Raw genomic sequence first — 26,699 nt, forward strand, 5'->3', positions numbered from 1 at the left:
GCTGTCGTGATCTGCCAGAATATATGATGCCATTCAAAAACATGTATCCATGCATGAAATAGAAACTTCAAACCCAGGGGCGCCTGGGTGGCGCGGTCGGTTAAGCGTCCGACTTCAGCCAGGTCACGATCTCGCGGTCTGTGAGTTCAAGCCCCGCGTCGGGCTCTGGGCTGATGGCTCAGAGCCTGGAGCCTGTTTCCGATTCTGTGTCTCCCTCTCTCTCTGCCCCTCGCCCGTTCATGCTCTGTCTCTCTCTGTCCCAAAAATAAATAAACGTTGAAAAAAAAAAAAAAAAAAGAAACTTCAAACCCGAGAAAACATAAGCCCTCACATTCAAATATTTTGTATTTTACATTCTACTTTTATAAAAAGTATTTAAAAAAAATTTTTTTTACATTTATTTATTTTTGATAGAGAGAGAGCACAAGTGGGGAAGGGGCAGGGAGAGAAGGAGACACAGAATCCGAAGCAGGCTCCAGGCTCCGAGCTGTCAGCGTGGAGCCCGACGCGGGGCTCGAACTCACAGACCACGAGATCATGACCTGAGCCGAAGTCGGATGCTTAACCGACTGAGCCACCCAGGTGCCCCCCAAAATATTTTTTAATGTTTTAAAATGTTTAATGTTTAATTTAAGCTTTTTTTTGGTCAAGCAAAAGTGTATCTGGGGGCTCCTGCGCTGCTCAGTTTGGTTGAGCGTCCAACTTTGGCTCAGGTCATCATGTTCCAGTTCCTGAGTTTGAGCCCCACGTCAGGCTCCGTGCTGAGAGCTCAGAGCCTGGAGCCTGCTTCGGATCCTATGTCTCCCTCTCTCTCTGACCCTACCCCACTTGCTTTCTATCTCTCTCTCTCTCTGTCTCAAAGATAAATAAACATTAAGAATTTTTTTTTTTAAAGTGTATCTGGAATATTATCTACAGAGGGCTTCTCCTTGTCTTCTTTCTAGTTAATGTATCTCTCTGACTCTCCTCTGTTCTCTTGAGTTATGGGCTGATCAGGTAAAAACAGGGAGATGTGAAGAATAAAAAACAACCCCCCCTTTTCTCCCCTTTCCTCGAGTTCTAACATCATTACACTAATCCCAACAATATTTTTACTAAGTTGGAAAGAATCCACATTGTGAATTGCTTTTGTGTGAGTAAAAGCTACATATTCCAGGGTGGAATTTAAAGTAAATTCTCTAGGTTTTTGTATATAACTACATCAGATCTTGTCATGAGTGGTGTTCCTCTCTTGTTCAACTACATCTGTTTAAATGACCATTATGTGCCAGTCCCGGTATTATACTTGGGATTGAGTGGTGAACAGAATAGACAATGATTTCTTCTTTGTGGAGCTAATATTCTAGAAGGAGGGGATGGACAAAAAATAGTAAATATAACAATGAGATAAACTATATGGTATCTTAGAAGATTAAAAGTACTCTGGGGGAAAAAAAACTGGGTAGAATAAGGACACAATGGGGAGGGACACAATACACTCTTAAATAGAGTGGGCAGAGCAGCCCTCAGTCAGGAGGTGATTTTTGAGCAAAGAGTTGATTGAGTGCGGGAGTCCATGTTCTAGGCAAAGCCCTAAGATGGGAGTGTGCCCTGTTGTGTTCACAGAGTACACGGAGCCTGTTTCTGTGTTCAAGGAAGAGTGAGACTAGAGCCAGAGTGGCAAGAGGGAGTAGAGAACGAAATGACGTCAGACAAATAAAAAGAGGAGCCAGTTCATGCATTGCCTTCTAGCCCCCAGTCAGGAATTTGCCATTTACTTTGGCTAAAATGAGGAACCCCTGGCTTTGACTGTTCCTCTGGAGAGGATACCCCGAGGTACCCTCTTTTCTAAAGGAGCTGAGAGGGCGCCTGGGTGGCTCAGTTGGTTAAGCGTCCGACTTCAGCTCAGGTCATGATCTCACACTCCGTGGGTTCGAGCCCTGCGTCGGGCTTTGTTCTGAAAGCTCAGAGCCTGGAGCCTGCTTCAGATTCTGTGTCTCCCTCTCTCTCTGCCCCTCCCCTGCTCAAGCTTTGTCTCTCTCTGTCTCAAAAATAATAAAAAAAAAACATTAAAAAAAATAAAAATAAATAAAGGAGCTGAGAAAGAACATACAGTGGATGGGAAATTATCTTTTTAAGAACATATCTTTTCAATATGTTTATATGTAGAACTTCTAGCAGATTCTTGTCAAATACCTGTCAAATTATTAATGTATTACCTTTGTTGAGAATTTTCTTTGTTGAGAAGTTTGCTATTATGTTAAGAGGGTTTTCCTTGCATAAAGAGGACACGTAAAAACTTTAGTTAATACTTTTCCTTAAGACATACATACCTACTAGGTCAGATGCCAGTTTGTTAAGACATGTCACTTACACTTTCTCTAGAATTATTTGTCAGAACTCTGGCTGGTAGACACAGTGGGCGTGAATTGTCTATTTCTCTTAACTCCGGCTGATTGGGAATTGCAGTCAATGAGACAGGCATTAAAAATACGAATACCTTCAGATGTGAGGTAGATTTTGTTACTTGGACCTAATTCATCTCCATTGAAAGTTAGAGCTTCAATCTACGTTAATTTAGAAATGCCCTACCTTCTTGGAGATGATTGTGGTGACCTCTTCAATGTTTCCTCTCTCCAAGGCATAGAGCATAACTAACAAATCTGACTCTTCCTTCAGAAGGAGTAAGCGATTGTGCTTACCGGGATAGGAGGAGATGGCATTGATGTGGGTGGTCCTGATGACGCCCACCCGGGTCCCACGGTTGTTTTTCATGCACATGCAGATACATATGGCAATCCCCGCAATGACCCCCATGATGAATACAATTCCAAACACGATGCCAGCAATTGCGGTGCCCCTAAAAAAGAAAAACAAAAGTACATTTGTTGAAAAGGCTCAAAAGTCTTTCAAATACAGCTCCATGACTATGTGACTAATGCTCCTTTACAAATCTTCTTAAGGATAATGTTAAAAAAAAAAAAAAGATAATTCCCTGAATCAGTCAAGTGAGTAGTCTTGTGTATTTCAATAGATAGGGAAACGTTATAAGCCGTCAGGGAATCCTCTTTCAGTACAGTGAAACTATCATTCAAACTCTGGTTTTAGAAATCCATATATTTATACGAAACACAATTATCCAGATATGCTCTCGAAAACAATAATTAAAAAAAACATTCTGCTGTGTACTTAAGCAGCAAAGGATTTACCTATTGTCTGAGTACACATTTACTGAAAACAATTTGATAAATACCAAAATATTAAAGAAACTTGAACGTTTATCTTTATTAAAACTCTTCACAAAGTAGAACTGGGATTTTTTTTTTTTCTTAACAAAACAGAGAAAACCAAACCAAACTTTTTTTTTAAGTTTATTTATTTATTTTTGAGACAGAGCGAAAGAGAGCATGAGCTGGGGAGGGGCATAGAGAGAGAGGGAGACACAGAATCCAAAGCAGGCTCCAGGCTCTGAGCTGTCAGCCCAGAGCCCAATGCGGGGCTCGAACCCACGAACTGTGAGATCATGACCTGAGCTGAAGTTGGACGCTCAAGTGACTGAGCCACCCAGGTGCCCCCAAACCAAACAGTTTTAAAAAATTATTCAGAAAACAGTTACGACAAACAATATTCTCATTAAATTTGGAAATAATGCAAGCGACACCTTTGTTCTTTAACGTTATGTTTTTCTCTGGAAGGCTTTTATCTCTCACAACAAAATCATAGAAGGGAAAAATACCGCATGAAAGAATCACCATTATCATTACGTGCACACAGTATGATTTGTCAGAGTCTACATTTGTCCACATTTTGGAAAGTAATGGGGAAATCTTTGTGAAAAGGTAAATTTTCAACAGGCAGCATCATTTCTAGCAATGATTTCTGAGGAAATACAGCACGTGTGGGCGCAAATAATGTAACAAGGGTATTTCTCAATGTGTTGTTGCTAATAACAAAATATCAGAAGCACCTTAATATCCATATCAAGAAAATTACAAAAAGAAAAAAAATGTAATACACCAGAGAATGAATCCTATATAGTGACTTAAAAAGGTGAAGAGATCTACATGGATTGGGGTGAAATGTTCATGGTACATGGTTAACTTAATACTACAAGTGAAAAGGCAAATATTCGCAGAATACCAGTATTGACAGATGATTGCAAGGAGAAAATTATATTTTAATTTTCAAAATTTTGAATGTATATCTAAAGATTTATTTTAAACATATGGGATCGGTGCCTGGGTGGCTCAGTCAGTTAAGTGTCCGGATTGTCATTTTGGCTCAGGTCATAATCTCACAACTTCCTGAGTTCAGGGCTTATGTAGGGCTCTGCACCGACAGCATGGAACCTAATGGAACCTAATTGGGATTCTCTCTGTCTCTCTCTCTCTCTCTCTCTCTCTCTCTCTCTGCACTGTCTCTGTCTCTCTCAAAATAAATAAATAGACTTTAAACAAAAAACAATGTATAGACATGGGACAATAAAGAAAAATTTCACTTTCTAATTTGGGTAACTCCCCAGAAGTAACCATTTCAACTCTTTCAAACATTGTTTTAGTACCTTTCATCTTATTTCTCATTAATACAGTTACATTCCTTTATTTTTTTTAAATGTTTATTCATTTGAGAGAAAGGAGAGAGAGAGCATGCACAAGTGGGGGAGGGGCAGAGAGAGAGAGAGAGAGAGAGAGAGAGAGAGAGAGAATCCCAAGCAGGCTCCAACATGTCAGTACAGAGCCAGATGAGGGGCTTGAACCCACGAACTGTGATTTCATGACCTGAGCCGAAATCAATAGTCAGACGCTCAACGGACTTGAGCCACCTAGGCGCCCCTTTATTTTTATGGATTATCTATTGGCTCCTCTTAGAAGTATTTGGGAATTTCGATCCCACAGACAAACTTTATCCATGGTTAAATCAGTCACCAGTATTGACATTTACCATGACATTGCTTACTGCTGAGTCAAGCAAGGTACATTGGTAACTTTCATCTCTCTTACACTTACTTTGTTTATGGAATTTCCATGAGTTCCCATCTTTCCATATGCGTGTTGCTATTAGCCCCCACCCCCAAATTCGTAAGAAAATTTTCAAACAGTTATCAGAAGTTGTTAGCATTTTCTTTTCACTAGTATTCTGAAGTTGCATAATGTGCTTGGATTTTTTTATAAATTATTTTTCCAGTCCCTTAGGATTTTTCATGTCTGGAGACTCATTCTTCAGTTCTTAAAATTGTTCCATAAATGGATGATTTCCGTTCCACCATTTTATGTGTTTCTCTTTCTGGAAGCTTTTTCTGAAATAACTTCCAGGATAACTTCTTTAAGTTTTCTGATCTCTGTTTTCTTGAACTACTTTCTGGGGAACTTCATTGACTTTACCTTCCAAAGTTTCATTGAATTTTCAGGTGTCATATTTTTAATTTCTGGATGCTCTATCTTATCGTCCATTGCACCCACCCCCTTATTGTATAATGTCTTGTTTTGCTTTCATGGATATAGTTTCTTCTAATCTCTGAAGGTACAAATAGATGCTCAACCAACTTGAGCACCCAGGCGCCCCTTTATTTTCATGTATTATCTATTGGCTCCTCTTATAAGAATGGTGTACAATGATGTATAATTTTTTGAAATGTTCTCTTCTACACTTTGTATTTCTTCCGTCCTGTTTAGGTTCCTTTTTATGGATTATTTTGATCTGTTTCATGTTTGGCATTTTCCTTAAATGTCTGGTGATCCTGAATTTTCTGCTCTTTAAAAAAGAAGCACTGATTAGCTGCTTGAAAGTTCAGTGTGGAAGGCTACCATTGGACAGATGAAATCCACGGTGTAAGAGCACCCATAGTTTTTTCTTTGGGGCTGTTCATGGTGCCCAATGAACAGGATCCTCCAATGTTATGTATGAGGCAGCCTGACACTTTCTTGGAGCCTAGAGTTTTGCCTATAAGGGCATGAACTTCCACAAATCCTTGTGCTTTTAACTTAGAGACTGCATCCCACTCTGCTGCGACAGTGGAACCATTCAAAATTAGTCTTCAGTAACATAATTTTTGTGCTTCAAAAGAATGATTTCTAAAGCCAGACTGCCCGGGGTTCCAGCTGTAGCTGAGTAACCTTGGGCAAGTTGCTGAATGCCCCCCACCCACCTAGTTTTCTTACTAATTAAACGGAGGTCAGCCTGGTGATTATCTGACTCTTTTCTCAGATTTCATATCTGTACTCCTGGACTCATTTGCCAGATATATATCTGGCATATTTTCATGCCATATAAATATCTATCCTATACTTTTATTTATTTAGTTAGTTATTTCATTAGTTTTTGAGAGAGAGAGTGTGGGCATGATAATCAGGGGAGGGACAGAGGAAGAGTAAGAGAGAGAATCTTAAGAAGGCTCAACACTGGGTGTGGAGGGCTTGATCGCACAACTGTGAGATCATGACCTGAGCCAAAATCAAGAGTGGGCGATGCTTAACTCCCTGAGTCACGCAGGCATCCCTCTATCCTTTTTATCCTATACTTTGTTTCTATCCTATAATCTGTCCTAGACTTTTCTAAGACAGGTCTGTGATTCTCATCCCAAACCCTTGAGGCCAGATATTTCTCTTAAATCAGAAATTTTAAGATTTTGTAAAGGGAATATAGTACATACACCATATATTGTAGGATACTTCTTCCAGGGCCAGCATCCCGAGCACATACACATTTACATTTCCTTAAAAAAATTTTTTTATGTTTTTATTTTATTTATTTCAGAAGAGAGAGAGAGAGAGAGCACCAGCAGGGGAGGGGCAGAGAGAGAGGCAGACACAGAATCTGAAGCAGGCTCCAGGCTGTGAGCTGTCAGCACAGAACCTGATGTGGGCCTCGAACCCACAAACTGTGAGATCATGACCTGAGTGAAGTCAGATGCTTAGCTGACTGAGCCACCCAGGCACCCCCACATTTACATTTCTGCAGTAAAGGTGAGGATATTTTTTTAAGTTTATTAATTGATTATGAGAGACACAGAGAGAGATAGAGAGAGAGAGAGAGAGAGGCTGAGAGAGAGGGAAAGAGAAACCCACGCAGGCTCTGAGATGTTAGCGCAGAGCCTGACGCACCGTGAGCTCATGCTCTGAGCCGAAATCAGGAGTCGGACGCTTAACCAACTGAGTCACCCAGGCGCCCCAGTAAAGGTGAGGAGATACATATATTTGTCATTGTTTTGTTTGGAGGATTTCAGAACGGCAGATCAGGAATTGTGAACATGTATTTGTTCTTTTCAGAAGAGATTTCCTTTTTATGACTTTTCCCGCTCTTAAAAAACAGAATGCCACTAATAATTCCAATAGACTCCAATAGACTTCTTTAAAATATTCCTACATGTTGAGGCACCTGTGCTGCTCAGTCGGTTAAGCTTCTGACACTTGATTTCAGCTCAGGTCATGATCTCGTGGTTTGTGGGATTGAGCCCCGCATGGGGCTTCACATTTGCAACGTGGAGCCTGCTTGGGATTCTCTCTCCTCTCTCTTTGCCCCTCCCCTGCTCATGTACACACACTCTCTCCCTCTCTCAAAATAAATAAATAAGCATAAAAAAATAAAATAAAATATTCCTACATGCATCTTAACTTTGTGAGTAAATTATGAAAGCAGAATGTGAGATGTATTTGGATGTGCTGTTATTAGTACTTAAAGAATGACAGAGTCTAACAATTTAATATATAAGTCTTTTCAAAAAGGAAAGATTTATCAAAGGAAATAATTTGAAATAGGTAAACCAAAAGTCATCTGGAAACCTTTCTATGGTAATTTTGAAGTCCAAATAAGATTGATTTGGTGGGCTTAATTTATGCTTCAGAAGTAATCAATGGCCCAATTATTCAGGCATAGAGTTTCCGAAATAAGTGTTATGGAAGCTGTTAAGATATCAAGTTGGTACATATTTATATTCATTAATTCATTTTTTAAACAGAGGAAAGTAGAAAATGAGTCACATTTTGTTTTCTTGTCAGCAGCTCCAGCAACAGTGCCTGCGAGGTCAATACTGAGGGTGCAACTAATGTGTTAAATGAGGTTTCTGATTAAATCATGATTTTGGTGTCCTTGATCTTTTGACACCCATTAGCAACTGTAAATTAGTTATTAAAGACATGGCAAGTAAAACATTTATAGCATTATTTACTCCATTATTAATTAAGAGAAACAATAAACAAGCAGTAACCTTCTGGCACATAAATAATTTGGTTTCGTCAACTGTCGGAAAGAGAGAAGCTATTCGTGGGAGAAATTGGGCATCATGAAAATCTTGAAAACAAGTGTAGGGAATGTACTTTTTTTTGAAAGAATGGACTGCCAGGTGTACATATTTTCCTTTTTAAGCTTTTATTTTGAAATAGTTATAGATTCCTAGAAAGTTGTAAAAATAGTACGGAGAGATCCTTGTGTCTCTTCCGCCCGGTGGCTACAGTACAACATCAAAATCAGGAAGGTGACATTAGGATGAAGTGTGTGCATAGTTCTGTGTCATTTTAACACAGGCAAAGATCATGCAGTCACTATGGCAAGCAAATATTTTGCCCACAAATATTTTCCCTGTGCTGTTTCTTTATAGTTAGACCCATCTCCCTCCTCCCCACTGTTAATAACTGCTCAAATCACTAATCTGTTCTCCATTTTTACAATTTTGTCATTTCAAGAGTGTTATGCAAATGGAGTCACGTAGTATATCACCTTTTGAGATGGACTTTTTTTACTGAGCATAATACCCTTGGAGCCCATCCTAGCTTTTGTGCATACCAATGCATTCCTTTTTATCATTAAGTAGTATTTCATGGTATGGATATAACACAGTTTGGTTATCCAGGACCTATTGTTGGGCATTTTGGTTATTTCCAGTTTTGGCTTTTGCAAATAAAACTGCCATGGACAATCATGTACAGGTTTTTGTGTGGGCATAAGTATTCATGTTTCTGGGATAAATGCCCCAAAGTGGGATTGCTGGGTTATTTGAAAAGTATATGTTCAATTTTAAAAGATACAGCCAAAGTATTTTCCTGAAGGGCTGTACTATTTTACATTCCTACCACCAGAGTATGAGACATCCAGTTTCTCTACATCCCTGCCAGCATTTGGTATTGTCATTATTTTGTATTTTAGTTTTTTTTTAATAGGCGTGTAGTGGTATCTCATTGTGATCTTAACTTACATTCCCTAATGGCTGAGGGCAGGGATATAAACATCTTTTCGTGGGCTTAGTTACCATCTGTGTATTATCTTTTTTTAAAAAATATTTATTTATTTTTGGAAGAGTGCAAGCAGGGGAGGGGCAGAAAGATGGGGACAAAGGATCTGAAGCGAGCTCTGGGCTGACAGCCTAACAGCAGCGAGTCTGATATGGGGCTTGAACTCACAAATCGTGAGATCATGACTTGAGCTGAAGTCGGACACTCAACTGAGTGAGCCCCGCGGGGGGCCCCCTATCTGTGGATTTATTTTTCAGTGAAATATCTCTTCATGTCTTTTATTCATGTTCTAGTTGGATTGTTTGTGTTTTTACTATTGAACTTTTAAGAATTCTTCATAAATTCTAGATAGAAGTCTTTTATCAGATATATACTTTGCAAATATTTTCTCAGTCTGTATTTTGTCTTTCCATCCTCTTAACGGTCTTTTGCGGAGACAAAAAATTACTTTTAATAAAGTCCAGTTTTTCAATTTTTTCTTTAATGGATTAAGCTTTTGGTGTCGTGCCTATGAATTCTTCACCAAGCCCAAGGTTCTGAAGACTTCTCCTATGTTTCTTTCTAAAAGATTTATTAGATTTATGTTTGACATTTAAACCTATGGTCCATTTTGGTTTAATTTTTGGATAAGGTGTCAGGTTGAGGTTGAGGGTAATTTTTTTTGTCCATGGATATCCATCCAACTGCTCCAGTACCATTGATTGAAAACACTGTCCTTCCCCCATTGCATTGTTTTTGTACCTTTCTAAAAAATTAGTTGGCCCTGGGGCGCCTGCGTGGCTCAGCCAGTTAAGCGTCCAATTTTGGCTCAGGTCGTGATCTCACAGTTTGTGGGTTCGAGCCCCGTGTCGAACAGCTCAGAGCCTGGAGCCTGCTTCGGATTCTGTGTCTCCCTCTCTCTCTCTGCCCCTCCCCTGACTCATGCTCTGTCTCTCTCAAAAATAAATAATAAACATTAAAAAAAAATAGTTGGCCATGCTTATTTGGGACTATTTCTGGGGTTTATTTTTCTGTTGTTGAATAGGGTGTTTGGTAAATGATTAGATCCGGCTGGTTGATGATGTTCAGTTCTTCTGTATCCTAGTTGATTTTCTGTCTAGTTATTCTACGAATTGATGAGGGAGGATGTTGAAGGCTCCAACTATACTAAATATTTGTCTGTTTCTCCCTTCGTTTTCATCAGTTTTGCGCCACGTATTTTGTAGCTCTTCTGTTGGGTTTGGGCTGCCGTTTGACCTTTACCGGTAGATGTTAGGATGGGGCTGTATTTGTTTCCTTTGTTGTTTTGTAGTCAAATTGTTATTGTCTAAAAGATTTCTGTCTTGCGAGGCTGCCTCTTTACTGGTGCCGCGGCTGGAAAGATTAGGCTTTTGTTGGGGCTTTTATTGTATGTGTCCACTGGTGTTTCTGGGTGGCCGGTTACCTCCAAGACTGGGATAAATGAGTCAAGAGAAAGCACAAGGAATTCACTCTTGTGTTCTTTAGGCATGGGAATCCTAGCTGCTCTAGCACCTTCTCTTCACCTTTCAAACTTTTCTTGTTTGTTTTATATATAACATCTAGGGTTTTCAAGTTGTACTTAGAGGGAAGAATAGGAAAAAGTAGGTCCAGTCAGGCAATGGGGCTTTGAGAAATAAAATACTGCCCAAAAAGGTAATTGTTTAAAATTATAAAGTGATTTTTTTAAAGCGAAATATAGAAACACCTTTTTAGAAGAGACGAAAATGTGATAAATATCTTTAAAGATATAGCTGTTAATTTAGGCTGGCAGGGCCAAAATCGTATGTCATTGACATACATATAGGATTCCAAACCTTTTCCTGTGCATATTAGAGGTGCCCAAAAAATCTTTAATAAATCAATGAATGAAGCTATCTCACATTTCTTTAACTGTGATGGAAATATCACCTATAAAATTCGTTCCCTGTAATGAAAGTATTTCTTTGTTTAATTGAAACGCAATTGACCTACAATGTGCCATTAATTTCAAGTGGTCAACGTAATGATTAGATAACTCTATGGTTTTGCTACACTCAAGAGTAGCTACAACCTGTCGCCATACCACGTTATTGCAGGGCTACTGACTATATTCCCTATGTTGTACCTTTCATCCCCCTATCCATTCCATAACTGGAAGCCTGTGTCTCCCCTCCCCTTCATTTACTTTGTCCACTCCTCATCCCCTTCCCCTGTGGCAACCATCAGATTGTTCTCTGTAGTTATAGGTCTGATTCTGCTTTTTTGGCCTGAGGTTCATTTGTTTTGGTATTTTTTAGAGTCCACATAGGAGTAAGATCATACGGTATTTGTCTTTCTCCGTCTGACTTATTTCGCTTAGCAGAATATTCTCGAGGTCCATCCGTGTTGTTGCAAATGACAAGGTTTTACCTTTTCTTGTGGCTGAGTAATATTTCATTGTATGTATATGTATGTACATATATACATTAATATGTCAAATAGGTAATATTTATTATATACAATATATATCAATATAAAAATTATATCTATTTTAAAGAATTTCATACTATTTTCATACAGGGGCCACACTAACAGTGCACAAGGGTTCCTTTGCCTCTACATTCTCGCCAACACTTCTATTTCTTCTCTTTTTGGCAATGGCAGTTCTGACAGGTGTAAGGTGGTAACTCACATGGCTGATTCGTGAATGATTAGTGACGCTGAGCATCTCTTCATGTGTCATGTGTTACATTACAGACGAGTGTAATGTAATGGAAGTATTTCTTACTGGCACTTCTTTATTATTAAATTAAACCTGAAAGGGCAGTTTTCTTGAGAAAAGAAAATGCTGTTAATTTTTAATACTTTTAAAATTTTTGATGCTATTAATTTTTTAAATTTTAACTTCTGATTTCTGGATTATAAAGCACAATTTGAGGGACCACTGGGTGGCTCAGTTGGTTGGGCGTCCGACTTCAGCTCGGGTCATGATCTCATGTTCGTGGGTTCGAGCCCCGTATCGGGCTCTGTGCTGACAGCTCAGAGCCTGGAGCCTGCTTCAGATGCTGTGTCTCATTCTCTCTCTGCCCCTACACTGCTCATGCTCTCTCTCTCTCTTTCTCTCAAAACTAAATAAACATAAAAAAAAATTTTTTAAAGCACAATTTGGATAAATATGTATGCAAAGACAATTCTCTGTTTTCAGGAGACTACTGCAAAACCTTTCAAGAATTCTAAAAAACATTTCAGAAATAATTATCTTCTCATGGTATTGAATAATTCTGTAAGCTTAGTACTAAACAAAAACATTCAGTTTTCTTGGTTATATACAACAATCAATAGGCAAAAATCCAAGTTGGTTAAAGCAAATTATTTTTTTTAATTGTTCATTTTAATCATTTATTATAGTGAATGCTGTTTCACTCAGCCTAGTCCCGCAGGAGGCAAACTAAGGCCATGCCTAGTTGTTTTCGCAAATAAAAGTTTTCCTGGAACAAAGCCCAACCCATCTGTTTACATGTTGTCTGACTGGTTTGGTGCTCTAATGTCAAAGCTGAATAGTTGTGAGACCACATGGTCTATAAAGTCTAAAATAGTTACTCTCACCTGTTACAGAAAAAGTAAACTGATGTCTGATTTAATTCACTTGCGAATAAATTAAGGTTGGTTTTTCCTAGATGACTTTTTCTAAAACGTTATGCCACTAGTGATCTTGTAACAAAGCAAGTGGTTGCATAGGCCGGGCAATTTGTCCTGAAGTTCTAACAGTCTATGGTATTTGGAAGATCTTTTAATTCTATTAATTAGAAACTCATGAGAGTTGCCAAGTTTGAATATACTTTTTGATTACCCCTACTGATATTTACCGTAGTTCATTTCTGTTGCTACTTCAATACAAAAATTACTCCTGCTTTGTGGTATAATAAAAAAATAAATAAACATTTGGTCTGGTCCCAGGGTCCTGGCATACAGCTCTTCAAACCCTTAGAATCTACACGGTGATAAAAGTGTCTTTTGTATGCTAATGAGATCACTGGTAGCTGGAGGCCCCTAGACAGCTATAAGAAGAGGGCTGATCTCTAGAAAAAGTCCTAAGCACTATTAATGGGTTGGAACTTTCAGCTCTACTTCTGACCTCGGAGAAAGAGGCCTGGGCTGCAAATTAGTTAATCACCAATGACCAGTGATTTAATCATGCATGCACAGGAAGACCTCCAAAAAAACCCCTACGTGACGGGTTCGGAGAGCTTCTGGGTTGGTGAGCACAAGATAATGCTGTGGAAGGGGGAGTTATCTAAAAAGTGCTTGGAAGTTCTGGAAGCTCCGTGCCCCACCTCCCCCCAGACCTTGCACTATGCAGCTCTTTGATTTGCTGTTCCTGTATTGTATCCTTTACGGTAAGCTGGTAATTCCACGTAAAGTGTTTTCCTGAGTCCTGTGAATTCTAGCATTGATTCAACCCCGAAGGAGGAGGCTATGGGAATCCCTGACTTTACAGCCACGTTAGATGGAAGTGTGGGTAACCCGGGAACGTGATACTGGTGACTGGCATCTGAAATGAGGACAGTCTTGTGGGACTGAGTCCTTAAACCTGTGGAGTCTGACGCCAACTCAGGGACTCAGTGTCAGAATTGAGCTGAACTGTAGGACACTCCGTTGATAGGAGAAGTGATTCCTGTCAGGAGGAAAGACACCCCACATGCTTCCTTCTCTGTTCTCCAAAATATTTGTAAATGCCTATTAGTGTGTATTGTTTCACTCCATGGGTAGATACTGACCACCTGCTGATAATGAAAAACTTTTGAATGAAATTATAGATTGAAAATCTGTACCAAAATGAGACTTTATAATTAAGATATTAAATGTATTTGTAGTGGCTCTAATGATACTGTAAATCTGTGGTCTATAACAAGGCTCAGAGATAATATATTTCATTCCATAAATAGCTTTTCATAAGTAAAAAAGATTCTCATAATGTTGCCATTGGCACAGTAATACTTACGACACACTTTTAGGGTCAGCACTGTTATCTAGCAACTTAATACAGATATCTTGACATGGTTTTACAATTAAATAATGTTTGCGGTAAATAGTAGATATGAAAAAATACCACTGTGATATTTCTCTTCTTCTCTGACATAACCAACTTACAAATGCATTTTATAAAACAGCATAATACAAAGGACAAATGAATATTCTATGCAATAATCTAATAACACCAGTCTCAATAAAATAAGATAATAAAAAGGGCCACAGAAATATTTGATGCCCATACAAGATACAGGCAGAGCTACAGAATATTTCCATTAGGAGAAACTTTGCATATGGACGAAAGAGTTTTTAAGAAGTACATGAAAAATAAGGGAGAGACAATTTTTAGAAGAGGGAGTTTTCTGGGAAAAAAATGACCACGATTTCAAAAGAATAAACTTAAAATGGCCTCATCTCCTATTACAATGAAAATTTATAAGTGAAACAGAGGCCCTCTTTATTAAAGAAGGGACTACTAAATAATCCTATTTGTTTATGGTGATCCATATGCAATGAATTAAAGCAAAGAAAAAAATATCCCAACTGTAGTGCTGAAAGTAAAATGCACATGTGGACAGAATAAAGCTTGGCAAATTTTTTTCCTCAATCTATTATTCCATTTGCTCAATAACTGCTCTTTTATCCAATGCATTAAAATATTGTGGTATAATATTTTCATGTCCAGAAGTCTTTAAAACCAATATTTTATTCTAAATGTATTGACAATCGATAAGGTATAGATAGGATTTAGTAAAATTCTGAACTGCTTAATTTAAAAATGATGCATTTTCTTGCTTTGATAAGTTATTACAGAATGTTAAGAAAGAAAAACAAACCCAATGGAGTATGGTTTTCAATATTAAAAATATTTAGTTCCGTAACTTCCATTAATTACAAGAGGACCCCAGAACTACATGTATCTATGTTTATATCTGTCTCTCTCTAGCCAGCTACACGTACACCTATCATAAAGAATTTATATATTCTCTTATATATAAATCAATCAGAATATATAAATCAGATATGTATATCTGATATAAATATATAAATAAATATATACAGATATATTTATATCTGATATAAATATATAAATATATGCAGAATATATAAATCAAGTAAGACTACTATAATTTCTAATGGTTAAAGCATGACCAAATATTGTTATAACCCCATATGTAAAATGCTTATTTTAGGAGGGTAGAAACATCAATCCATAAGATTCTCCCAATAAGTCTATGTTACTTGCAAAAAAAATCCTGTAAAATTCAGATATGCTCAAGATAATTTATTTTGCCTTTTATCATGCTAATCTTCTTTACTAACTTCATTCAAATTATCCTTTTGGGAGAGGTGGTTTACCGGTAACTTCTCTGTTATCCTCATAGTCAAATTAGAACCTAGGGGCATCTGGGCGGCTCGGGCAGTTAAGTGTCCAACTTTGGCTCAGGTCACGATCTCACAGTTTGTGAGTTTGAGCCCCACACCGGGCTCTGTGCTGACAGCTCAGAGCCTGGAGCCTGCCTCGGATTCTGTGTCTCCCTCTCTCTCTGCCCCTCTCCCACTTGCGGTCTGTCTCTTCCCCCCCGCCCCCGCCCTCGCAAAAATAAAATAAGCCCTAAAAAATTAAAAACAAAATTAGAAACTAATGTTTCTCTGTATATGTGCTGCCAAAGTGAGCACAATGTTTCCCTACATGAATAAATCTACCTAATCTCCTGACTCAATCCTGTAGTAGAGAGTTGTCTACTTCAGTATTTGTTCTGTATGTTTCCCCCTTAATAAAAGAACTCTTGCCGGTTAACTCATGCCTACCTGAAATAAATACTATTGCTTACCTCCCTGATTCTTAAAGCTGGTCTTTTTTTATGTGATAAAGTTCTGGAAAAGTAAGTTGTAAGTAAAATATTTTGTGACATCTCTCAAGAAACCTCCTTAAAAAATTGCTTGAATGGGTTTTTTTGTCCCTCCATCCTACCCTCCATCTGTCCTGCTTTCTGAAATGAAGACAGCCCTCCTCGGGATGGAGGTTTGAAGGAGATGCTGTATCAGCCTTGAATTGCTTATCTCTGGATTTCATGAGAGAGAAAGAAATGCCTTAAAAAAAAATATTAAAACCTTTGTTATTTCACTTTGTGTGTGTGTGTGTTTTTTTGTGTGTGTGACACAATCCTTGACCCAAGCTTACATAATACAGATCCTTTGCCAAGATTAGCATACAGTATAAACAAAAAGAAAACTTCAATATGGAAGAGCAGTTTTAAGTAGCATACAGGTACTCTGACATCCCCGTGAAAAAGTTCCAAAAAAGCATGTCAAAACCAAGAAAGCATGAGAGACTACATCCAACTTCTATTAAATTGGGATCATTCATCTTGCATCTTATATACAGCTAAATTTTAATGATTCAGTGAGAGACCTTCAAGAAATCACTACAATGCCTCGATGTCAAAGAGAATACAAAATGAAAATGACAAATGATCTTGAATGTGTTGTGACTGGTAGGGTGATCTACACAATAACATTTTATCACTGGAGTTCAATGGTAAATGATTTGACCGATGAAGAAAGCAAGAATAATTCAAACCAGAAGATACCCTTTGAGGATTGGTTGCTTTTCAGTTATCTCCACTGACCAAATTTTCTAAACAAGTTCCCCACACCTATATTAGATTTATGAAGTAAGTTCAATGAAGATCAAATGCATATAATAAAATAATAGTAATGTTGATAATAACGGTTATTTATAAATTTGACTTTCATTTAGGAAAACAGCAATCTGATTGAAGATTCCCTAAACTATATTCCATGATATGTTCTATACAGTGTGTGGATTCCAAATATCATTTATCCGATTAGCTGCCAATATAGACTTGGGATAGCACAACATAATGTACTGTCAGTCAATGTCTAAATGCAACAATTCATAGTTACAGAAGGTCCTAGAACCTTTTTCTTGCAAATGCAGAAAATGTTTCATTTCATTGTTTATAAAACAGCAACATCTCAAAAAGTGGTATTGATCCACAATTAAATCAGCTTATTTTCCAGTCATGCCCTTGAGGTGTTTGATTTAGTTCTAGCATTATGCCTGCAATTCTAAATGGCCGCCGCTAGATAGCAACATTCATTATTTCATTCATGAAATCGGTTCTGAGCATCTAATGTGTGGTAGCCACTCTTCTGGGTGCTGAGATAAAATCTGAATGATACAAAAAAAATTTGAATGATATATGGTGCCTGCCTTCAAGAATTTTAGACCCTATCTGTAGGCATATAAGATGGAGACAAGAAAATAATTAAAGGATTTGATCAGACTCAGCAAAAGAGAACTGTTGTTGTTTTTTAAACAGTATAAATGTCATAGACTAAAGACAGCAGCAATGATTTCTTAATACTTCTTAGTAGCATATAAAAGTTTTTGATCTGCAGGGTACCGTTGTGAAACAGAAATGGACCCACTTGTTTTGTAAGTGAGAAAACCAAATCTGTGAGAGGTGAAGATAAAGATCTTCTAGCCAGTTTCATGGTAAAGAATAGAGCTCAGTGGTCCTAATCCCCGCTACAGAGCTGGTTATATTCCAGTGGACTGCCTGCTCTCATTGTCTCATCCATTCAGCAAAAGTTTACGGAGTCCCTTTACTAATAAGCACTAGGCATATAAAGATGAACAGTCTCGAAGGAAAGCAGAGAAGGAGAGGAGAAAGGATTCCTGGAATGTGTGGGAAGTTGAAGCTCTAAGACCTGATGACTGATTGAATTGGAGAGTAAGCAAGAGGCCAGAGTGCAGAATGTCTTCGGGGTCATGGCCCCTTGCTGCATGAAATGCAGTTCATAAAAATGTGCTGAAATGAAGACTGAGATATGCAATCATAAGCTAGATTTAAATGGATACATAGGTTTTCCCTACATCCACATAAGTTTGTCTTTCAAACCTAAAAAATTTCCAATTGCTTGTAGATATAATACTCTCATTTACAATGCGTTGGCACAGTTCACCGTTTTGAAGTAACCTTTGCTGCAACTTCATACTGAGCTAATTACCTTAACTTGCTTATGATAATTACTTTAGGCAGGACTATCTTTTTCTTTCTGTACTTTTTTAAGTCATATTTTGAGTGGGGAAAAAAAAAATCACAAACCAGTTTCTTAACAGTGACTATGGGGATTTCTACTGAAAATGTATTTGTTGAGATTTAAGTCCTGAGAGCATCTAAGATGTAAGAGAGTGAATCTGAATATGAAAATTCAGAGCCCTCAGAGTAATCTGTTTTCCTTTTCATTGACTCCAGCATGGAGAGAGGCTCACACAGTTATGGACCTGGCAGAGTAACAGCTGCCCTCCAGGCGTAGACTTCTAAAAATTTAATAAGGTTCCCATAGGACTTGGGTGGATGTTGGAGGTTGTAAACCTTTCCAAATTAACTGCTGAAGCTGGTAACAGACCTTGATATTGTAATGGGTCGTTGGTAGCGAGCCCATGTGCTGCCTAACCTGGTGTTTCCTCATGTGGTTTTACCAATGGCTAGACTATACATTATACGTTGGCCTTCCCACCCAAACAACTGTGATCTTCTTCCTGGACCTTAGCAAGTCCCCATCCTCAGCTGAGACAAGCCTGCAATTGATCACTGTCTGCTGGGGCCATCTTGTGTTTTAGGCTTGTCAATGATTTGCTCAGTTCTGACATTTAGTATCGGCCAACAACTCTCACGAGCCTGGGACTGCCCAGACCCAAGAGGTGCTGTTGGATCACACCTCTCTGAACGTCTTGCTCACAACCTCAGCTGTGCCAGCCTGATGTGGTTGATCGGAAGTGTTACACTTTGGCTTCTTTGTAGGATCTAGCCTCAGGCTCATTTTAATGACTCTTAAAGTCATTCACAATCAATACATCCTTACCATAGCATCAACATCATTCTTTTTCACCGTAGGTGGCTGCCTCTACACAGCTTCAAACAATTTCTGAGCTTTATGGCTTACAATTAGCCATGAGAGAAAAACTGATTTTAACGATGTGTCATTCCAGTAGTTACACTTCCAGTGAAGGAATGAGATTGGCCTAGCTGGAGTTGGGGACCCACCTCTAGATCAACCCACTTGCCCACAGCCAGGAATATCACAATTGGCCCAGCTTGGGGGCGCCTGGGTGGCGCAGTCGGTTAAGCGTCCGACTTCAGCCAGGTCATGATCTCGCGGTCCGGGAGTTCGAGCCCCGCGTCAGGCTCTGGGCTGATGGCTCAGAGCCTGGAGCCTGTTTCGGATTCTGTGTCTCCCTCTCTCTCTGCCCCTCCCCCGTTCATGCTCTGTCTCTCTCTGTCCCAAAAATAAATAAACGTTGAAAAAAAAAAAAAACAATTGGCCCAGCTTGGCTCGGATGCTTGTCCCCAGACCTGCAATATATAACCAATGAGGAAAGACGTGGGGGAAATAGAGATGGTCAATTCAGGAAGAAAGGAAAAGTTTTGGCATACAATGACACAGACTATCACACACACTATAACTTTGTGTAGTTGACATGATTAGGATTCCAGGTCCAAGTTTGAATTTATGAGTATGGGCTACAATGATAGAGAATGAAAAAGACAAATGCCCTCAAATCCTGGTTTTGTCTGTCCTTCATCCAAATATATTAAAGGTGCCACAAAGTCAAAAAGGTAGCTTCAGGCAGGTTTGCACGTGTAGAACTATGAGGATTTCTAGTGGCCATCTATTCTAGCTGACTTTATTTAAAAAAAAATAATTTAATCTCAAGGTTGGAGAGAATCATGAATTATGCAATATCAAACACTTCTTAGTATCTCTTCTAGCTTAGACACGATGTTGAAGGTTCAAGAAACACAAAGACTGACGAAGGCACAGACACACATGCATGTAGTCATGCATGGCATTAGGTGCAAATGGGGAAGCCTAGTCCAGGTTCTATGAGAGCAGCCAGTGCCGATTCCAAATGTGTTAGTGTATGTGCTAGCATGTGTGGGTAGAGATTGGGTACGTGTGAGAGTGTGAGTGAAAGCGGGTGCAGTGTCTAAGTGGTTGGGGGGTGTTTGAGGATGGATTCCTGAAGGAGGTAAACCCCTTCTGATTACTAAAAGAAGATTAGGACTTAATCAAAGGGAATTGAGGAGATTAGAGCAGAAGCACACTCAAGATCAAAAGAACAACATATAAATGCCATAGGAATGTAGTGTATCATGATATGTTAAAGGGATTATGAAAAGTCAAGGGCTGCTGGACTAGGAAAGAGGCAAATCTCTTGAAGAGTAAGCCATGATTTAGGGAGCAGATTGCGAGGATCTTCATTGACACTGCCGAGATCTTGGTTTTTTTATTGTAATTTATGGAAAACAAGTGAAAAGCTGTAAGCACAGGCCAGTCAAAGAGTAATGTGGAGTGGAGTGGAGTTGATGGGTACCAGGCTGTGTCCGGGCAGTCCTATTACAAGATCTTTGTAATTATCTGGGAAAAAGATGTCAAGAGACTGAACCTGACCACAGTAGTGGGATACGGAGGAAGGCAGACAGGAGGGAGTTCAGGAACAGCATAGAAAGTAGAATTAGCAGTGCCTTAAAGTCAAGTTCAAACTCTGAAAGGATTATCATAATTCTGTGTTATCCACCAGTCATCCAAAGCTGTTGGACATTCCCAGGACTTAGAAGTCATTGAATCTGGAGGCACCTTATTTCACTGTGCAACACTACCCTGTAAATGTGTGACACTTCAGTGGGATTTAGTTCACCAGAAATCTTATCTCTCCCAAAGAAGAGACCTGTCACAGGGAAGAAGGGAAGGGTCCAGCCCAGAAGGTGCCACACCAAGCGCAGGAGATAAATTTTCCTGGTCTGTCTTTAATCAAGTGTGTTTTCCAAAGATGAATATGTTTATAAAAGGCATATTTGCTCTGTAATATTGTATTACTTAAATTTTGAACATAACGAGCATGCATGGATAGAAGGTTTGCTTTATTTGTATAATCAACGAGCTCTTAACCGTCCTTCTTTGAAACAACTGTCTTTAAACCTCTGTAAAATGTATATTAAAAATAATAATCTTTGAGTTTTTCTTAGATTGCTTCATGAAATCTGATCTTCTGATCCAGGTCTTGGTACAGTTAGAATCTAACTGGATCAGATGATGCCAGAGGTCCCCTCCAGCTCCCTACCACCACAACCAGTTAGCAGAAATTCCACTTTAATCACACAGCGGCTGCAGGTCAAAAAAAAGGAAAGCAAACCAGAGGTGGAAATCTCAGCCTAATGAACACTGAGAAAAGATTAGAAGAGGGTTAAATTTCAGTGTGATGATTAATTACACTCCAACAAGAACAGAATTTTATGAATGTTGGCTAATTGTAATTCAAGCTATATTCATTCACACAAATCTCTTTTCCAACATCACCTCCAATTCTGAGGTGGAAAGAGACTATCTCTTTTCAGTATTTCTTATCTCATTTATAGTTAATACAAACAACAATCTCAAGTCTGTGGAGATGTAATTAATTACCAAGGTAGTATTACATATCTTACATAAGTAATTATAACTGCATGTACTCATTCATATTATCTAATCAGCTCTTAATTAATTACTCCTACTTTGGATGTAGTTTTATCTTAAGGATCTTGACAAAAAATGGCTATACCATGACACGACAGAATAGAAGATATCTTACATGCTATTTTTTAATAAAGAGAAAAAAAGATTCAAAAATCAAGTGGATTCTGCGCATTTTTAAGAGTAACTATTACAATGCGATTGAACATTTCACTGTATTCTTTGACATTCCAATAGGCCAAGGGGCTACTCATTCCTAGAGCCATGCCACCTACAGGGAAGGAATTATGCCTGGTTTGAACCATCTGAGTGAACCATCTTTCTGCATGTCTCAGAAGTCAGGCAAACTTCATCCTATCCCATCTATTAGGAAAAACTAAAGGCAGGAGGAGTGGCCTGAGAAATAACAATTCTACCAGCGAGAAGAAAACTAGCCAATGTAAACCGTGCAGCCTGGCAGAATACCTATACTTACTCAAGTAACTTCTATTGCCTGTGTGGACAGGCAGAATAGCAAATTACAGTGTAAGTCATTACTGTAGATTAAAGATTCTTCTTTAACAATTCTTCTGACAAATTAATGCTGATTGGACAGAAAGAAGCAGATCCAATAAAGAGCAACACAGCCACAGGAGATCAAGGAAATAATGATCTTTCGTTCCGCAGAGGCACCTAAGGCAGGCAGTTGCTGCAGGAATAGTAACAGCCACGTGCTCCTCTCCATTTCTCATCTTCTCCTGCAGTTTGGAGGGGAGGGACTGTGTGAATAATTCTTCCCGACAGAATCTTAAAGGGAACGATGCATCACTTCCTGTCAAGGTTAGTTAAGATTTGGTGTTTCTTCTTCACCTCTTCCACCCTAGCCTGTCTATGTGACTGGAAGCAAAGGATTCTGGGATGGTAAGCTCACAATATGGGAGGAGGCTGAGTCACTGAGGAGGCGTGGCTTGAGACAGCCACGCGGGTGAGCTGCTGATGTGATCAAGAAATAAAATGGTGTTGGGCCAAGGCATTGAGATTTCAGGGTTTATCAGTTTCTGCATAATTATCCTGATTAATGCACTGGTGTGAGTCAGAGCACAGGATATGAAATCAGCATACCAGTTTTTGAATCCCGTCTCCATTATCAATGAGCTCTGTGACTTGACCTCTCTGAAATTCTGTTTTGGGGGCAAGAATCTTGATGACAGAAAGAGACATTGTACGGAGTTCCAACTCAGGAAACAAAATGAAGCCCACGGGTGGGCCCTGGAAAGACTACCTTCCAAGAGAGATGAAACTTCCAAGGACCCAGGTGTGGTTATCAGGCTCCCAGAATTGTAGAGCTGAATAGGCCCCACAGGGCACCTGACTTGGTATAGAATATGAAAGCCAATCTCATTTTGTCTTGGAATGAAGGCTGCAGTCAACTCTGGATTCGCATTAGATTTAAATTACATCACAAAAATACTGATGCCCAAGCCCTAACCCAAATCAATTAAATCAGAATCCTTGGGGATGAGATCCAGCTAGGGGTTATATTTTTAATGTTACCCTGGTGGTGCTAATATCAGTCAAAGTTGGTAATCAATGACTAAGTGTAACAAAGAGGGTTTAAAGCTGCTTAAGGACTTTCTGCCTCAGTTGAAATTGGTTCAGGAGGTGAAGGATGGAGCCCAGGGGAAAAGTCAGGTGGATTCAGTGATGTGGAACTGAGGAAAAAAGGTGATTTTAGCAGCAATTTCTCAACAAAACAGAGACAGTAGTTTAAGTCAACACATTTTCATTTACAGAAATTAAATAGAGTGCTGTTATGAATGCTATTATTTTCTTTTCAGTCCTATTTCAGATTCTCAAAGCTACTAAATGCACTTAAAGTGTGGAAAGAAGTTACAAAATTAATATTCAATAGAGAAAAGTATTTGATTGTTTATATACAAAATTAGTAAAACATTAATAAAGTGGTACAGAAATTAAACAATGCTTGCAACCTTTACATGTATAGCCATTAAAAGAGATGTTTGACTATGAAAATAGGCAGATTGCTGTTTCCCAAATGAGGAGAAAATTTATCCCGGCAATCTAGAAATTGCCATACTGATTCAATCCCATTGTTTCAATGTCCTATTCTATTTATGATCAACCCACATTTAGCAAGGGAGATCAGTTTCCTACCAGATGTGAATGAATCTTAATGGGAAGGTGACCCTTAATTTCCTATAGTCATTTATAACCGTTACTCAGATTTCTCCTGTTTTTGGACTGCTAAGGTTCAGTGAGATGACAAACTCAAAACTATCTGCTGGTAACAACAGGTATTGATTGGACAGTGACATATTAATTATTTGCTTTTGATGATGTACAGAGGCTACTAAAGAATACTCAGCTTATGTAACTAAGTTGCATCGGCACCAAAGCTTTCTATTTTCTCTTCTTAACTTAAAGTCAAAGTCAGCAGTCTTAATAATTTTGAATGGTCCTTAAAATATTCACACATCTGCTCAGATTTAATTTAAAAATGATCCTTTCTCACCAATGTACCCTCATTAGGAAATACAAATCATAAAAAGTTTTAGGGAACAGCACCAATAACTGATTTCATGCAAACAGTTTGGGATTATGCCAATCAATTCACCATTTTGTGATTTCAAAGACTGTTTTATCAATCTTCTATCACTCAAGTCACAGAACATAAAATAAACCATTAACAAGAATTTGGATTTTAATCTATAAGACAGACAAGGTCATTTTTTAAACGCAAATCAGCTAGCAGGAGTGCTGTGAGAAGCATGCCTACAAAGAAAAGTAGCCATTAAGCCTTTCAGCTCCATTCCATAAATCTTGACCTCTTTTTTCCCTTTTGCTACTAGAGGATAGTTTGCTTCTCGTATCATTCCCTAAGGGAAGTTCTTGCACCACATGAGGCTAACAAATATAATTTGGTCTTTTACTATTTTAAGTTCAAGTTATTAAAATGCCATGGACTCAGTGAAGTGTGGCTCATGTCACATGACCAACCTGAGAAGGAGTCCTACATACTGTCCCTGACAACAACATTATGACAATGTGAAACTAATAATTGCTTTTTGGGGGATCAATCCAATTTAAGATCAAGGTGCCTAAATGTTGTGTTTTAAAACATAAGAAATACATATTCTTTTCTACACTGAAAGCCAAGGAAAACATGGTTTTTTTAGGGAGACCCAGGTGTAAATATTGATTTTATGCTCTCCATTGAATTAGAAAGTCTGCATTGAATCTCACGTTTACTTTCTTTATTTCACCTGTGTCATATTTTCATTTGGTTTGAAATTTGAGCAGCTAAATTCGTCATCAGCTGTACAAGATTTCCATCTTTTACATTTGATAAGTTCTTGAGAAAGTGTGATGGATATATCTCTTCATGTATTCATTATCTATGGATGAAGTACCTATTCAGGTATACGTCTAGAAGCTGTGGACACAACAGTGACATAGAAGGTGTCCGAGTGGCCTCTCTACCAGGAAAGAAAGACAACTAAACAAAAAGACAGTAAGAAATATCAAGGAAGTGGTAATTAAAATGAGGTTTGAAAGGTGAGTTAGCCCAGGATGAAAAGAAAGTACTCAGGAAGAAGAAACAACCTGTGGAAAAGCAAGAGAGAGAACAGGGCATATTTCAAAACAGAAAAGTTCAGTACAGCAAGCACTGTATACAGTTTTGATGGCAGGAAGATATCTGACTAGTGGTTGCACACGAGTTTGGTGAGCTAAACTGGGATGAGATCATGAAGGGCTTTGAAAGCCATGGTAAAGAGGAAACTATAAAGCAGAAGGGTTGGTAGCAGGAATAGAGTTGTGTTTCAGGAAGATGTCAGAGAATATGGAGCAGAGGCAAAAATGGAGACAGAGATGCTACTCGGAAGGTTGCAAAAGAGACGAGGGAAGTAATGGGCAAGTATAGTGGTTGGAATGGTGGTCCCCAAAAGATTATGTCCATGTCCCAATTCCCAGAGCCTGTGAACGTTACCTTACTTGGAAAGAGTCTTTGCAGATGTAATTAAATTAAGGATTTTGAGATCACGAGATGACCCTGGATTACCTAAATGGATTCTAAATCCAATGACAAGTATCCTTATAAGAGACACATAGGGGAGATTTGGCAGACCGAAGAAGAGAAGGCAATGTGACCATGGAGGCAGAAGTTTGAACATGAGCCCAAGGAACGTCGACAGCCATGAGAAACTGGAAGAGGCAAGGAAGAATTCTCCTTTACAGCCATCAGAGGAAGCACGGTCCTTCATACACCTTGATTTTGGATGTCTGCCCCCAGAAATATGAGAACAAACTTCTGTTGTTCTCTGTTAAGCAACAGTTTTTGGTAATTTGTTATAGCATCCACAAGTAACTAACACAACAAGGCAAGAAAAAGACACATGAGGCGGAAATACAGTGCATTGGGGACACTGAAAAAAGTCTGCAGAGCAGAATCCAAGGGCATTTGTGAGTGAGAGGCCAGAAATGAGGGTGGACAGCCAAGCAAGGGGCTATATTGGTGAAAAGATGCTGGGTCTGAATGCACATGGGATGCCAAAATGTCAGTGACTGGATCAGACCGGCTGAAGAAGAACCATGGTCTTGAGGAATGGGAAGAGAAACTGGAAAGGGAGGAAAAAGGAACAAAATGCAGAACTTTTTGGCAGAAAGGGGGTCTGTGGCAGTGCAGAGAGGGAGGGGGAAAGGGCTGGGTGTGGGGAATTTGCACCCCAGCAAGTACAGTGTCTTAGTCAACTCAGGCTTCGATAAACGTACCACAGACTATGCGACTTAAACCACAGGCATTTATTTTCTCGACAGGCCTTTCTGGACTCTAGGACGTTGAATATCCAGGTGCTGGCAGGTTTGGTTTTGGGCGAGGGCCCCCCTCCTATCTTGTTCCTGTCTTCCTTCCCAATGAATCCTCCCACAGCAGGAAGAGAAAGCTCTAGTGTCCCTTCCTCG

At 38.9% G+C, this 26,699-nt stretch overlaps 1 protein-coding gene across 1 annotated transcript in view; it reads right to left on the reverse strand.

Annotated features, from left to right (window-relative positions):
• Nucleotides 1–26,699, reverse strand: part of CYYR1 (cysteine and tyrosine rich 1) — a 101,963-nt gene that overhangs the window by 9,395 nt on the left and 65,869 nt on the right. The window contains exon 3 of the mRNA XM_047099359.1: nt 2,682–2,839. Coding sequence (XP_046955315.1) covers nt 2,682–2,839 — 158 coding nt within the window. The remainder of the gene's footprint in view (nt 1–2,681; nt 2,840–26,699) is intronic.

This window comes from Lynx rufus, unplaced genomic scaffold (genome assembly GCF_022079265.1).
Source record: "Lynx rufus isolate CCGP_SWC_20201006 ecotype Redwood Valley unplaced genomic scaffold, mLynRuf1.p SCAF_5, whole genome shotgun sequence".
Lineage (NCBI taxonomy): Eukaryota > Metazoa > Chordata > Mammalia > Carnivora > Felidae > Lynx > Lynx rufus.